This window comes from Oncorhynchus masou, chromosome 32 (assembly GCF_036934945.1).
Source record: "Oncorhynchus masou masou isolate Uvic2021 chromosome 32, UVic_Omas_1.1, whole genome shotgun sequence".
Lineage (NCBI taxonomy): Eukaryota > Metazoa > Chordata > Actinopteri > Salmoniformes > Salmonidae > Oncorhynchus > Oncorhynchus masou.
The window spans coordinates 80,957,907-80,973,741 of record NC_088243.1 but is presented as its reverse complement, the minus strand read 5'-3'; the positions used below and the strand labels follow the sequence as shown (position 1 = coordinate 80,973,741).

The 15,835-nt window shown below is 46.9% G+C and overlaps 2 protein-coding genes across 3 annotated transcripts in view; both read left to right on the top strand.

Moving 5' to 3' along the window:
* LOC135526670 (serine/threonine-protein phosphatase 2A 55 kDa regulatory subunit B beta isoform-like) overlaps positions 1-3,492 on the top strand; it is a 93,620-nt gene extending 90,128 nt beyond the window's left edge. For both annotated transcript variants that reach the window (XM_064955212.1, XM_064955213.1), the window contains exon 10: positions 182-3,492. In XM_064955212.1, coding sequence (XP_064811284.1) covers positions 182-337 — 156 coding nt within the window. In that variant the 3' untranslated portion in view covers positions 338-3,492. The remainder of the gene's footprint in view (positions 1-181) is intronic.
* A 2,798-nt stretch (positions 3,493-6,290) lies between these two features.
* On the top strand, positions 6,291-7,655 carry LOC135526669 (G-protein coupled receptor 151-like). Its single transcript, XM_064955211.1, has one exon. It carries the CDS (start codon positions 6,291-6,293, stop codon positions 7,653-7,655), a length of 1,365 nt encoding a protein of 454 aa, XP_064811283.1.
* The last annotated feature ends 8,180 nt before the right edge of the window (positions 7,656-15,835 follow it).

The window sequence follows — 15,835 nt, the reverse complement described above, 5'->3', positions numbered from 1 at the left end:
GTAAAAAAGAAAAGATTAGCAAATTTCCAATGTTAGGATTTTTTTAATGTGAAACTGAAGAGGAGGAAATACTAACAATCTGTCTACTCACCTCCTCACCTCATCTCACATCTCCTCTCCTCAACCATCCTCACCTCTCCTCACCTCCTCTTCTCACCTCCTCTCCTCTCTTCCTCTCTAGGTGTGTGTGGGTGGGAAGCGTCGTAAAGACGAGGTGACTGTTGACAGTCTGGACTTCAGTAAGAAGATCCTCCACTCCGCCTGGCACCCACAGGAAAACATCATCGCCGTGGCAGCCAGTAACAACCTCTACATCTTCCAGGACAAGGTCACCTAGGCAGAAGAGGAAAAGGATGGAGTGGAGATAGAGAGACACGAGGAGAGGAATGGAGGGGAGATAGAGAGACACGAGGAGAGGAATGGAGGGGAGATAGAGAGACACGAGGAGAGGAATGGAGGGGAGATAGAGAGACACGAGGAGAGGAATGGAGGGGAGATAGAGAGACACGAGGAGAGGAATGGAGGGGAGATAGAGAGACACGAGGAGAGGAATGGAGGGGAGATAGAGAGACACGAGGAGAGGAATGGAGGGGAGATAGAGAGACACGATGAGAGGAATGGAGGGTAGATAGAGAGACACGAGGAGAGGAATGGAGTGGAGATAGAGAGATGAGGAGAGGAATGGAGGGGAAATAGAGAGACACGAGGAGAGGAATGGAGGGGAGATAGAGAGATGAGGAGAGGAATGGAGGGGAAATAGAGAGACACAAGGAGAGGAATGGAGGGGAGATAGAGAGATGAGGAGAGGAATGGAGGGGAAATAGAGAGACACAAGGAGAGGAATGGAGGGGAGATAGAGAGACAAGGAGAGGAATGGAGGGGAGAAAGAGAGATGAGGAGAGGAATGGAGTGGAGATAGAGAGATGAGGAGAGGAATGGAGGGGAAATAGAGAGACACAAGGAGAGGAATGGAGGGGAGATAGAGAGACGAGGAGAGGAATGGAGGGGAGATAGAGAGACGAGGAGAGGAATGGAGGGGAGATAGAGAGATGAGGAGAGGAATGGAGGGGAGATAGAGAGATGAGGAGAGGAATGAAGGGGAGATAGAGAGACACAAGGAGAGGAATGGAGGGGAGATAGAGAGACACGAGGAGAGGAATGGAGGGGGGATAGAGAGGCGAGAGGAGAGGAATGAAGGGGAGTTAGAGACACGAGGAGAGGAATGGAGGGGAAATAGAGAGGCGAGAGGATTGGAGGCGAGTTAGAGAGACATGAGGAGAGGAATGGAGGGGAGATAGAGAGGCGAGAGGATTGGAGGCGAGTTAGAGAGACATGAGGAGAGGAATGGAGGGGAGTTAGAGACACAAGGAGCGGAATGGAGGGGCGATAGAGACACGAGGAGAGGAATGGAGGGGAGTTAGAGAGACACGAGGAGAGGAATGGAGGGGAGTTAGAGAGACACGAGGAGAAGAATGGAGGGGAGATAGAGAGACACGGGGAGAGGAATGGAGGGGAGTCAGAGACACGAGGAGAGGAATGGACGGGAGTTAGAGACACGAGGAGAGGAATGGAGGGGAGTTAGAGACACGAGGAGAGGAATGGAGTGGATATAGAGAGACATCTCCCCTCCGTTCCTCCTCCTCTCCTCATGTCTCTCTATCTTCCCTCCATTCCTCCTCCTCTCCTCATGTCTCTCTATCTCCCCTCCATTCCTCCTCCTCTCCTCGTGTCTCTCTATCTCCCCTCCATTCCTCCTCCTCTCCTCGTGTCTCTCTATCTCCCCTCCATTCCTCCTCCTCTCCTCTTGTCTCTCTATCTCCCCTCCGTTCCTCCTCCTCTCCTCTTGTCTCTCTATCTCCCCTCCATTCCTCCTCCTCTCCTCTTGTCTCTCTATCTCCCCTCCATTCCTCCTCCTCTCCTCTTGTCTCTCTATCTCCCCTCCATTCCTCCTCCTCTCCTCTTGTCTCTCTATCTCCCCTCCATTCCTCCTCCTCTCCTCTTGTCTCTCTATCTCCCCTCCATTCCTCCTCCCTTCCTCTTGTCTCTCTATCTCTCCTCCATTCCTCCTCCTCTCCTCGTGTCTCTCTATCTCCCCTCAATTCCTCCTCCTCTCCTCGTGGCTCTCTATCTCCCCTCCGTTCCTCCTCCTCTCCTCTTGTCTCTCTATCTCCCCTCCATTCCTCCTCCTCTCCTCTTGTCTCTCTATCTCCCCTCCATTCCTCCTCCTCTCCTCTTGTCTCTCTATCTCCCCTCCATTCCTCCTTCTCTCCTCTTGCCTGCCTGTAAGCCAGATATGGCTGGAGGGAATGCTGGAATTCCCGGAATAGGAATTTGTAGAACACACTTGAGAATTCCCGCTCCGAATGTGGCAGAGTTCAGCCTGGATAAAGTTAAAGATGAAGACAGATGGTTCTTCTAGTCCTGAGTGGAATGAAGCTAGCCGCCTGCTCTGGCCTGAACAAGCCTCTCCGTGGCCTTCAGTTAACTGTTTTATTTATTCATTTGGATGACACATGAAGGAGCACTGGAGCATTGTGATGCAACCAGAGTAAGACTGGACTTGACTTGACTGGAGTCACACATGAACTGAGATGAACAGAGACGTAGCAGAACACGCTGTCTGACCAGGTGCCATTTTGTCTCGGTTGCAAGATGTGAGAGGACACTTTTTCGAGAACACAGACATTTATGGAGGCTAAAAAAGTATCTCCAACACTTTTTCCTCCTGTCCCCCTGTTCCCCTGTCCCCCTGTCCTCCTGTCCTCCTGTTCCCCTGTCCTCCTGTCCCCCTGTCCCCCTGTCCTCCTGTCCCCCTGTCCCCCTGTCCTCCTGTCCCCCTGTCCTCCTGTCCCCCTGTCCTCCTGTCCTCCTGTCCCCCTGTCCTCCTGTCCCCCTGTCCTCCTGTCCCCCTGTCCCCCTGTCCTCCTGTCCCCCTGTCCCCCTGTCCTCCTGTCCCCCTGTCCTCCTGTCCCCCTGTCCTCCTGTCCTCCTGTCCCCCTGTCCTCCTGTCCCCCTGTCCTCCTGTCCCCCTGTCCCCCTGTCCTCCTGTCCCCCTGTCCTCCTGTCCTCCTGTCCCCCTGTCCTCCTGTCCTCCTGTCCTCTCCAGCCATCAGGCCAGATCTTTCCCATCCCATCTGGAGGTTTAGACAGGAGGCCACTGGACATGAACATAACTGTTAGACAACTAACTGAACCTTCATTATAGCACTGAAAGGGGTCTGTCTCACAGTATCCTCACTTGCATACCACTGACCGTAAACCAATGTCTTAGATAGTATGCTGTGGATATTGGGACGAATACAGTCTGACAGTATGGATGTTTCAGCCTGTCTCTGGCGTGAGACTGTCTTTAATAATGTGAATGATGTGATTAGGCCTCTTTGAGGCCAGATCGATGTTTTTATTTTATTTAATGATGTAGTTTTTTCTGTGAGTTTCTTTTTCTTGTCAATGATTCTGTTTTTGAAGCTGTGGTGCCTTATTTTTTCTTATGCAGGGTTGATGTGGGGTGGGGGAGGGTGGGGAGGATGGGGAGGATGAGGAGGATGAGGAGGATGGGGAGGATGAGGAGGGTGGGGTGGATGAGGAGGATGAGGAGGATGGAGAGGATGAGGAGGATGAGGAGGGTGGGGTGGATGAGGAGGATGAGGAGGATGGAGAGGATGAGGAGGATGAGGAGGGTGGGGTGGATGAGGAGGATGGAGAGGATGAGGAGGGTGGGGTGGATGAGGAGGATGGGGAGGATGAGGAGGGTGGGGTGGATGAGGAGGATGGGGAGGATGAGGAGGGTGGGGTGGATGAGGAGGATGGGGTGGATGAGGAGGATGGAGAGGATGAGGAGGATGAGGAGGGTGGGGTGGATGAGGAGGATGAGGAGGATGGGGTGGATGAGGAGGGTGGGGTGGATGAGGAGGATGAGGAGGATGGGGTGGATGAGGAGGATGGAGAATATGAGGAGGGTGGGGTGGATGAGGAGGATGGAGAGGATGAGGAGGGTGGGGAGGATGAGGAGGATGGGGAGGATGAGGAGGGTGGGGTGGATGAGGAGGATGAGGAGGGTGGGGTGGATGAGGAGGATGGGGAGGATGAGGAGGATGGGGTGGATGAGGAGGATGGAGAGGATGAGGAGGGTGGGGAGGATGAGGAGAATGGGGAGGATGAGGAGGATGAGGAGGGTGGGGTGGATGAGGAGGATGAGGAGGGTGGGGTGGATGAGGAGGATGAGGAGGGTGGGGTGGATGAGGAGGATGGAGAGGATGAGGAGGATGGGTAGGGTAGGGTGGGGATTAGGATGGGGAGGATGAAGAGGATGGGGAGGGTGGAGAGGGTGAGGAGGATGAGGGGGGGAGGATGAGGAGGATGGTGAAAACAATACAAGTGTGAATGTTTTTTACCCAAAAATATTAACATCGGGGAAAAAAGCTAAGCAAATGTAAGTTCCCAGTGAGAAGCACTGTTTACTTTATCACTTCATGTTAGCAACCGACTGCACATGTATAATTCATGGGATGTTTATGCATGTCCCTGATTGGACCACTCCGCAGTAGTCTTACCATGCAGTGTATTAATATGACCAGCTAAATGACAAGACACAAACAATAATCATCTCAGCACCCCCACCACCAAACTACTTCCCGCAGCTATGGTCATATTATAACACAGTAAAAGACAGCCGGTTCTGTGTCTCATAACCAGAGTTTTCCCTAATCAGGCCACGCCATGAGAAACACCTCTGGGCCCTACTCCGAATATATCCATAGATATACAGACATGGCTGTGTCTGCATATGTTTCTCTTCTGTACCAGGGGTAGGATGAAGTTGTCCCTAAATGCTGATCTTAGGTCAGTTTTGTGTTTTTCCCTCTAAGGGAAGGTTAGAATTGGGAAGGGTGATCCTAGATCTGTGCCAACAGACTACTTCAAGCTGGCAGTGTCCAACGAGAGAGGATGGTATCATGTCTTCAAGCCGAACACCCAGTGATGAGGCATCGATGATATCAGGGACTTCTAGCATCCCAAATGGCACCCTATTTCCTTTATAGTGCGCTACTTTTGACTAAGGCCCATAGGACTATGGTCAAACACAGTGCACATTACAGGAAATGGGGTGCCATTTGTGAGGAACTTTACAAAGTAATGTCTTCTAAACAAAATCAGTTTTGAAACAAACAGTTTGTATGGCTCAGAATGTAATGAAATGCTGTCCTCACGCTTACTGGAATTCTTTTGAATAAACAAGTTTGTGCAAGTTTAAGCATGCATTTTCTGCCTTTTTTCGTAGTTGTAATAGATCAGTAAACAAATGTATGGGTGTATTTTCCATTGTGTTCACTGTTCATAGAACTGCTCAGTGTAGAAGTAGTGGTAGTGGTGTTTGAAAGATGAAGAGCGCCCTCATCTGGACAAAAGACAAGCCAAGAATGTCTTGCTGGTCTTCCTCGTGTGACGTTCTCCTATCTTATAATGTAAATAATAATCATTATGATAAACATACATTTAGATTAAGTTACTTTTGTTGTTGTTGCAAATTAAACTAATTTAGGGGACACAAATCTTTATTTTCAGGCTATTCCCAAAAGAGAAATGATGATTCTGAGTCGACAGTTTAAGGCGTTTTGATGAAATAATAACGTGTTCACACATTTTGAGGAAATATTATATAAACCATAGTCTTAGACATAGTAAAGGCCGATACATGGATATTACCTGTTGGGTTTATTATTCACACTGGCCCTTGGTCTTCTAGTCTGAGGCAAAACAGAGATGATTCATTCATAGCGTCAAACTCGCCTGCTGTCGCTCCAAATGAGAAAGTCGTGTTTAATTTGATGCACTGGGGACTGAATCCCTACGTCGTGCAGCGCAGCGCGTGTTGAGTACAGTTGGAAAAGGTACAGCGTTCTAATTGGCCCGGCGAGTTTCGCGCAGTTTATTCAGCTGGGGATGGCAACTGTCAATCAAACTGCAGCCTTTATAACCGCGGATAAACCCATCAGGAGACAAACAGACAAGACAAGAGTGTCTGGAAGCAAATCGATATTTGATAAGAAGATTAGGCTGCAATCAGGAGTTGAGTTTTAGAACGAGATAGATCCATTCACTTATTTGTTGCTTAATCTTTGAAAATACCTTTCTCAAAATACTTTTTCTTCGAGTAGTCAGTCTTTTTTATAAGTCCATTTTTCCAGCAGTTTTCATTTCCATCGGTGTAGGCTTCCTGTATTAAGTCGGCTTACTATTCTCTACATAACAAGACAAGCCTTCTCTCTCCACCGCCTGTTTCTTCTGAGATGGATAAACTGCCAGGGGTGAATGTATCCACTGCTAATAGCTCGACTGTGGACCGACTTCGTCCTTCGTTCATAGAGCGTGGTTCCTACGAGCACCTGGATCCAGGCGAGCTGCATGTCCTTGTGCCTGTCATTCTGGGGGTTGTCTGTGTCCTTGGGCTGGCCGGTACCCTCACATCTATGGGCATCCTGATCTCCAACGCCCACCATGGGAAACTCTCCCTCATCAATGCTCTCATCCTCAACCTGATGTTTGCCGACGGCCTTGTCCTGGCGTTCGCCCTCCCGTTCCGTGCCGCCGCCTTCTCCAAACCCACCTGGACACTTGGCTGGGCAGTGTGCAAGACCTGTGATTGGTTCCTGCAGAGCTGCATGGCTGCGAAGAGTTTTACCGTAGCGCTGTTGGCTAAGGCTTGTTACCGTTACGTCTCTAACCCCACTAAACAGGTCAGCATCCGTCTACGCTCCATCCTTTTGGTGATGTGGTTCCTCTGGCTGTCTGCCTGCTCCGCTCCCATCCCTACCTGGCTGTTCTCCTCACTGCAGAGAGAGACCCGGGGGCTGGTGTGTGTGCAGGTGGTTCCCCCCGAAGCGCAGGACTTCATGTCGGTCTACGTTAAGGCGTACCCCCTCGGTGTGTTCTGCGCCCCTTTGAGTTTTTCCCTGCTGTATTTCTGGTGGGCGTATGGGCGGTGCCAGCGGCGCTGTAGTAAGACCCAGAACCTCCGAACGCAGATCAGATCCAGGAAGCTCACGCTGATGTTGTTCAGTCTGACGGTAGCCATGGCGATGCTGTGGCTGCCGCAGTGGGTGGTCTGGGTGTGGGAGCGGCACGCCGCGGAGCGAGAGGCACAGGGACCGAGAGAGGAAGAACCCTTTGTCGTCTTCTCTCCCCCTCTCCTCTTCTCCATCTCCGCCCTGCTCCTCACCTTCTCTCTCTCCCTGGTGAACCCCATCATCGTCCTCTCTCTGTCGGAGGAGTTCACAGAGGGGTACAGGGGTCTGTGGAGGCGCCTTACTCTTCGTAAACACACCCCGTCCAACCCAAACCCCAAACCCGGGCCCCACGCACCCACCGCCCCCCAGTCCCCTTGCCCACGACCGGAGACCTCAGGCCAGCTGCAGGGAGGAGACGGAAGCCTAGGCCCCATCCCTACCCAGGAGACTAGAGTTGATCCCCAGCCCCAGGCGGAGCAGGGAGGGGTGGAGGAGGTGGATGCGGAGGGAGAGAGCCCCCGGGATGGGATCGTGCTGCTGGATGTGGAGCAGTTCTGGCATGAGAGAGAGACAGGCTCCATGACAGAGGAGAATGATCCCATACCCTGGGAGCACCAGGAGGGAGCACCAGCCGAGGGGAGGAAGTGAAGAGAGGAAGTGAGGGAAGGAAGCAAGGAGAGGGTACACACACCGACCAACAGGACGGGTTCTAAAAGGCAACTCAGTATTCAGCTACATCTGTCCTTGTTCACCCCTGAGCTTTGTGTATCTGTCTATCTTGTGTGGTTTTTGTGATCAAATTGTGTTATCCACCACCACCAGTGATTTTTAAGCAGAAGGTTGTTTGGGAGTTGTTGGACACTGCCTCAACGATGCCTGATACACTATTTAGCATCGAGACCAGCCAGTAAGCCTCCCCTCTCTCTTCCACTCAGCTAGCTCCACAGCGTTCAAACAACCTTCCAACAACACACACAGCGACTATATCAGCAGCTGTAATGGACTGACATTTGATTATACCTCACTGGACTGAAGATCGGTCAACCCAGGAGTCAACACAGGAGTCAACCCAGGAGTCAACACAGGAGTCAACCCAGGCATCAACACAGGAGTCAACCCAGGAGTCAACCCAGGAGTCAACACAGGAGTCAACCCAGGAGTCAACACAGGAGACAATGGTTGGTATTCATTCAACTGTGTTTATGATATTGCTTGATGGGATACATTGGTTATTGTTGTCATGTTGACTATTGTTAAAAAATAATACTGTGTTATATTTCACTGTAGTTGTGTTTATATATATATATATATATATATACAGTACCAGTCAAAGGTTTGGACACCTATTCATTCAAGGGTTTTTCTTTATTTTTACTATTTTCTACATTGTACAATAATAGTGAAGATTTCAAAATTACGAAATAGCATATATGGAATCATGTAGTAACACAAAAAGTGTTAAACAAATCATAACATATTTTAGATTTTAAATTCTTCAAAGTAGCCACCCTTTGCCTTGATGACAGGCTTTGCACACTCATTGCATTTTCTCAAACAGATTCATGGAGAATGCTTTTCCGACAGTCTTGAAAGAGTTCACACAAATGCTGAGCACATGTTGGCTGCTTTTCCTTCACCCTGCGGTCCAACTCCTCCCAAACCATCTCATTGGGGTTGAGGTCTGGTGATTGTGGAGACCCAGGTCAAATAGCCCTTACACAACCTGGAGGTGTATTTTGGGTCATTGTCCTGTTGAAAAACAAATGATAGTCCCACTAAAAGCAGACCAGGTGGGATGGCATATTGCTGCAGAATGCTGTGGTAGCCTGCTGATTAAGTGTGCCTTGAATCCTAAATAAATCACAGACAGTGTCACCAGCAAAGCAACCCCATACTGTCACACCTCCTCCTCCTCCATACTTCACGATGGGAACCACACGTGCTGAGATCATCCGTTCACCTACTCTGTGTCTCACAAAGACGCGGTGGTTGGAACCAAAAATCCCATATTTGGACTCATCAAACCAAAGGACAGATTTCCACCGGTCTAATGTCCATTGCTCGTGTTACTTGGCCAAAGCAAGTCTCTTCTTCTTGTTGGTGTCCTTTAGTAATGGTTTCTTTGCAACAATTCGACCATAAAGGCCTGATTCACACAGTCACCTCTGAACTGTTGTTGATGTTGAGATGTGTCTGTTACTTGAACTCTGTGAAACATTTACTTGGGCTGCAATCTGAGAGCCAGTTTACTCTAATGAATTTATCCTCTGCAGCAGAGGTAACTCTGGGTCTTCCTTTCCTGTGGTGGTCCTCATGAGAGCCAGTTTCATCATAGCGCTTGATGGTTTCTTGCGACTGCACTTGAAGAAACTTTGAAAGTTCTTGAAATGTTTCGGATTGACTGATCTTCGTGTCTTAAAGTAATGATGGACTGTCATTTCTCTTTGCTTATTTGAGCTGTTCTTGCCGTAATATGGACTTGGTCTTTTAACAAATAGGGCTATCTTCTGTATACCACCCCTACCTTGTCACAACACAACTACAGATTGGCTCAAACACATTAAGAAGGAAAGAAATTCCACAAATTAACTTACAACAAGGCACACCTGTTAATTGAAATGCATTCCAGGTGACTACCTCATGAAGCTTGTTGAGAGAATGCCTAGAGTGTGCAAAGTTTTCATCAAGGCAAAGGGTGGCTACTTTGAAGAATCTCAAATCTAGGATATATTTTGATTTGTTAATAACACCTTTTTGATTACTACATGATTCCATATGTGTTATTTCATAGATTTGATGTCTTCATTGTTATTCTACAATGTAGAAAATAGTAAAAATAACGAAAAACTCTGGAATGAGTAGGTGTGTCCAAACTTTTGATATATATATATATATATATATATATATATATATATATATATATATATATATATATATATATATATATCCTCATCAATCTACACACAATACCCTGTAATGACAAAGCAAAAAAAAAAAGTTTTTAGAAATGTTTGCAAATGTATTAAAAATAAAAGATTGATCATCTTTGAGATGTTTCTACATCTTGATTGGAGTACACATGTGGTAAATTCATTTGATTGGACCTGATTTGGAAAGGCACAAACCTTTGGGTACCCATAAATGTCTGCAGCATTGAAGGTCCTCAGGTGTACTCCAGCATCATGCTGTGGAGATATTTTTCAGTGGCAAGTACTGGGAGCCTAGTCAGGATCGAGGGAAAGATGCATGCAGCAAATTACAGAGAGATCCTTGATGAAGTTCAGGACCTGAGCCTGGGGCAAAGGTTCACCTTCCAACAGGACAACGACCCTAAGCACACAGCCAAGACAATGCAGGAGTAGCTTCGGGACAAGTCTCTGAATGTCCTTGAGTGGCCCAACCAGAGGCCGGACTTGAACCTGATCAAAGAGACCTGAAAATAGCTGTGCCGTGACGCTCCCCATCCAACCTGACAGAGCTTGAGAGGATCTGCAGAGAAGAATGGGAGAAACTCCCCAAATACAAGTGTGCCAAGCTTGTAGCGTCATACCCAAGAAAACTCAAGGCTGTAATCACTGCCAACGGTGCTTCAACAGAGTGCTGAGTAAAGGGTCTCAATACTTATGTAAATGTGATATTTCCGTTTTTTATAAATACATTTTTAATAAATTTGCAAACATTTCTAAAAACCTGTTTTTGCTTTGTCATTATGGAGTATTGTGTGTAGATTTATGAGGGGAAAAAATTATTCAATCAGTTTTAGAATAAGGCTGTAATGTAACAAAATGTGGAAAAAGTCAAGGGGTCTGAATACTTTCCGAATGCACTGTATATATATATATTGTCATTAATTCAAGTATAAGTAGAATACCTACAATATATATATATATATATATATATTTTGTCATTACTTCAAGGATAAGTAGAATACCTACAATATATATATATATATATATATATATATATATATATATATATATATATTGTAGTATTCTACTTATCCTTGAAGTAATGACCAACAGTAATGTCCTTTGCAAATACCACAAAGAGTTACAAAATAAACTCTACATAAGCCTGTTATGATTTGATTCAGCAACAACCAAGAAAAATAAATAGACTTTAGGAACCAGTAAGTGCGTTTACGTACGCTATTGAACAGTATTTGATGTTACTGTTACAGGTATCAGTGTTTTATTCTCCTATTTGAAGTGGTTTTGTATTAATATGTGCTTGTAAAAAAGGTTGTTTACATTAAAGTGATATATAACATTGACCCTGTGCTTCATTTATGTAACATTCACGTTTTGTCCTATTAAATTATTTGGACCAAGGATGTCAGAGTGTAACCATCAAAGACACCACGACATCAGTGCAGGCAGTACTCTTCAGAATGACTTTAACAATAACCACTGGTCAGTGGATGATGTTGCTAGGATACGGAGGTACGGACATGGGGAAATGGAGTGGGGGGGGGGGGAACACAGCTGGCTACAGAACTAATGACACACACACACACACACACACACACACACACACACACACACACACACACACACACACACGCACGCACGCACGCACGCACACGCACACGCACACGCACACGCACACACACACACACACACACTCCGGATGGACCCCTGTCTGTTGGCATTTAGGGGCCGGCCATTATAACCTGTGTTAAGCAGGTTGTTATTTATTTGTTTTCACCTTTATTAAACCAGGTAGGCCAGTTGAGGACTAGTTCTCATTTACAACTGCGACCTGGACAAGATAAAACAAAGCAGTGCGACAAAAACAACAACACAGAGTTACACATAAACAAGCGTACAGTCAATAACACAATAGAAAAAAATCTATGTTCAGTGTGTGCAAATGTAGAAGAGTAGGGAGGTAAGGCAATAAATAGGCCATGGAGGGGAAATAATTACAATTTAGCATTAATAGATGATAGATGTGAAGATGATGATGTGCAAGTAGAAATACTGGGGTGCAAAAGAGCAAGAGGATAAGTAATAACATGGGGATGAGGTAGTTGGGTGTGCTTTTTACAGATTGGCTGTGTACAGGTACTGTGTACTGATACAGTGATCAGCTGTCAGCTGCTCTGACAGCTGATGCTTAAAGTTAGAGAGGGAGATATAAGATGCATTTCGTTCCAGTCATTGGCAGCAGAGAACTGGAAGGAAAGGTGGCCAAAGTAAGTGTTGGCTTAGGGGGTGACCAGTGAAATATACCTGCTGGAGCACGTGCTACGGGTGGGTGTTGTTATGGTGATCAGTGAGCTGAGATAAGGTGGGGCTTTACCTAGCATAGACTTATAGATGACCTGGAGCCAGTGGGTTGGGTAACAAATATGTAGTGAGGGCCAGCCAACGGGAGCATACAGGTCGCAGTGGTGGGTAGTATATGGGGCTTTGGTGACAAAACGGTTGGCACTGTGATAGACTACATCCAGTTTGCTGAGTAGTGTTGGAGGCTACTTTGTAAATGACATCCAAGATGGCGTAGCAGTCAGACGTATTTGTACTTCGTCTTGTCGTGTCCCAAGTATATTTTTAGATATTTTTCTTCGCATAACTTTTCTATTTTTCTAAACCCTTATTTCAAAATACACTCCTTCAACCCGCCTCACCCAATGTGGTGTGGACCTGCTTTTTCTCTAACGTATTTTTCTTTGCCTCTATTACTGGAATCTCTCCAACATAGACTAGCCAGATAACTAGCCAGCTAACGGTCATCAGCTAACCTTTAGCTCGGAAAGCTCTCGCCAGGTTGTACAACGCGATTCAAGCAGAGCATACCGGACCTATTTTTTCTCTCCATATCCCCGGATTCCTCTCGCAAGCTCTGAAACTTCTCACCTTCCGACCTTCGCAGCTAACGTCCCCTGAATACTAGTTGTCTAGAGCACAACGGACTGTTGGCTTACGAGGCCCATCTAATACATTCCAAAGCCACTAGCTAGCAGTCAGCTATCCTTTGCTAGCGGTCATCAGCTACCTTTATCCCGGACAACTCTTGCCAGTCTGTACAGCGTGACTCAAACCAGAGCTAGTCGGACTTATTCTTCTCAATATCTCCGGATTCCTACCGCAAGCTCTGAACCTATTTTTTAATTTTTTAAATTGAATACATTTTTATTATGATATTATTATTTTTTTCACCTGGAAATACAGCAGCTAACGACCCCTGAATGCACAGCCGCTAATCTGCGGCCTGCTAGCCATCTTAAGCACATTGGACTGCTGACTTAAGAGGCCCTTCGGACATATTTCTTCGGCCACTATACATATCTTGCCAATTGGCCTGATTTACCCCATGGAGCACTGCTGATCCGTCCACTGATGTAACTGCACAAGGGGGGCACAACAGACTTCCCTCCATCGCTTCATCCCTCTAAGGCCTTTCTGTTAGCCTGATAGCCCAGTGCCACTAGCTGCTTGAAGCCACGTACTGTACATGTGTGATCACCCGGCTACGCATGCCTTTCCCTAACGTCACCATGCCGTGTCGATTGCTGTTCTGGTTTGTAACCATTGTTATATTTCACTGTAGAGCCTCTGGCACTGCTCAACACGCCTCGGCTAACAATTTAGTTCCACCCCCCACACACGCCGTGACATCACCTGGTTTAAATGCTATTTCTAGAGACAATATCTCTTTCATTATCACTCTATGCACAGGTTTTACCCCACTGTATTCACATCCTACTATACCTTTGTCTGTACATTATGGCTTGAATATATTCTACCGTGCCCAGAAATCTGCTCCTTTTACTCTCTGTTCTGAATGTACTAGGCGTCCAGTTCTGTTAGCCTTTAGCTGTACCCTTATCCTACTCCTCCTCTGTTCTTTCAGTGATGTAGAGGTTAATCCAGGCCCTGCAGTGTCTACCTCCACTCCCATCCCCCAGGCTCTCTCATTTGTTATTCTGCAACTGTAAAAGCCTTGGTTTCATGCATGTTAACATTAGAAGCCTCCTCCCTAAGTTTGTTTTATTCACTGCCCTAGCACACTCCACCAATCCGGATGTCCTAGCCGTGTCTGAATCCTGGCTTAGGAAGACCACCAAAAACTTGAAATTTCCATTCCTAACTATAACATTTTCCGACAAAATAGAACTGCCAAAGGGGGCGGTGTTGCAATTTACTGCAAAAATAACCTGCAGAGTTCTGTCTTACTATACAGGTCTGTACCCAAACAATTTGAGCTTCTACTTCTAAAAATTTACCTTTCCAGAAACAAGTCTCACACCGTTGCCGCTTGCTATAGACCACCCTCTGCCCCCAGCTGTGCCCTCGACACCATATGTGATTTGATTGCCCCCCATCTATCTTCTGAGCTTGTGCTTCTAAGTGACCTAAACTGGGACATGCTTAACACCCCGGCCATCTTACAATCTAGGCTTGATGCCCTCAATCTCACACAATTTATCAATGAACCCACCAGATATAACCCCAAATCAGTAAAGATGGGCACCCTCATAGATATCATCCTAACTAACTCACCCTCCAAATACACCTCTGCTGTTTTCAACCAGGATCTCAGCGATCACTGCCTCATTGCCTGCATCCGTTATGGGTCTGCGAGCAAACGACCACCCCTCATCACTGTCAAACGCTCCCTAAAACACTTCTGCAAGCAGGTCTTTCTAATCGACCTGGCCGGGGTATCCTGGAACGACATTGACCTCATCCCGATAGTAGAGGATGCCTGGTTATTCTTTAAAAGGGCCTTCCTCACCATCTTATATAGTTATGCCCCATTCAAAAAATGTAGAACCAGGAATAGATATAGCACTTGGTTCACTCCAGAGCTGTCTGCCCTTGACCAGCACAAAAACATCATGTGGCGTTCTGCATTTGCATTGAATAGCCCCCGTGATATGCAACTTTTCAGGGAAGTTAGGAACCAATATACACAGGCAGTTAGGAAAGCTAAGGCTAGCTTTTTTAAACAGAAATTTGCATCCTGCAGTACAAACTCTGGGACAAGTTCTGGGACACTGTAAAGTCCATGGAGAATAAGAGCACCTCATCCCAGCTACCCACTGCTCTGAGGCTAGGAAACACTGTTACAACAGACAAATCCACTATAATTGCTTTCCATCTGGCTACCCCTACCCCAGTCAACTGCCCGGCACCCTCTACAGCAACCCGCCCAAGCTCCCACCATTTCACCTTCACCCATATCCAGATAGCTGATGTTCTGAAAGAGCTGCAAAATCTGGACCTCTACAAATCAGCCGGGCTAGACAATCTGGACCCTCTATTTCTTAAATTATCTGCCGAAATTGTCGCAACCCCTATTATTAGCCTGTTCAACCTCTCTTTTGTATCGTCTGAGATTCCCAAAGATTGGAAAGCAGCCACGGTCATCCCCCTCTTCAAAGGGGGAGACACTCTAGACCCAAACTACTACAGACCTATATCTATCCTACCCTGCATCTCTAAGGTCTTCGAAAGCCAAGTTAACAAACAGATTACTGATCATTTTGAATCACATCGCACCTTCTCCACTATGCAATCTGGTTTCCGAGCTGGTCATGGGAGCACCTCAGTCACGCTCAAGGTCCTTAACGATATCATAACCGTCATTGATAAGAGACATTACTATGCAGCTGTATTCATCGACCTGGCCAAGGCTTTCGACTCTGTCAATCACCACATTCTTATTGGCAGACTCAACAACCTTTGTTTCTCAAATGATTGCCTCGCCTGGTTCACCAACTACTTCTCTGATAGAGCTCAGTGTGTCAAATCGGAGGGCCTGTTGTCCGGACCTCTGGCAGTCTCTATGGGGGTGCCACAGGGTTAAATTCTCGGGTC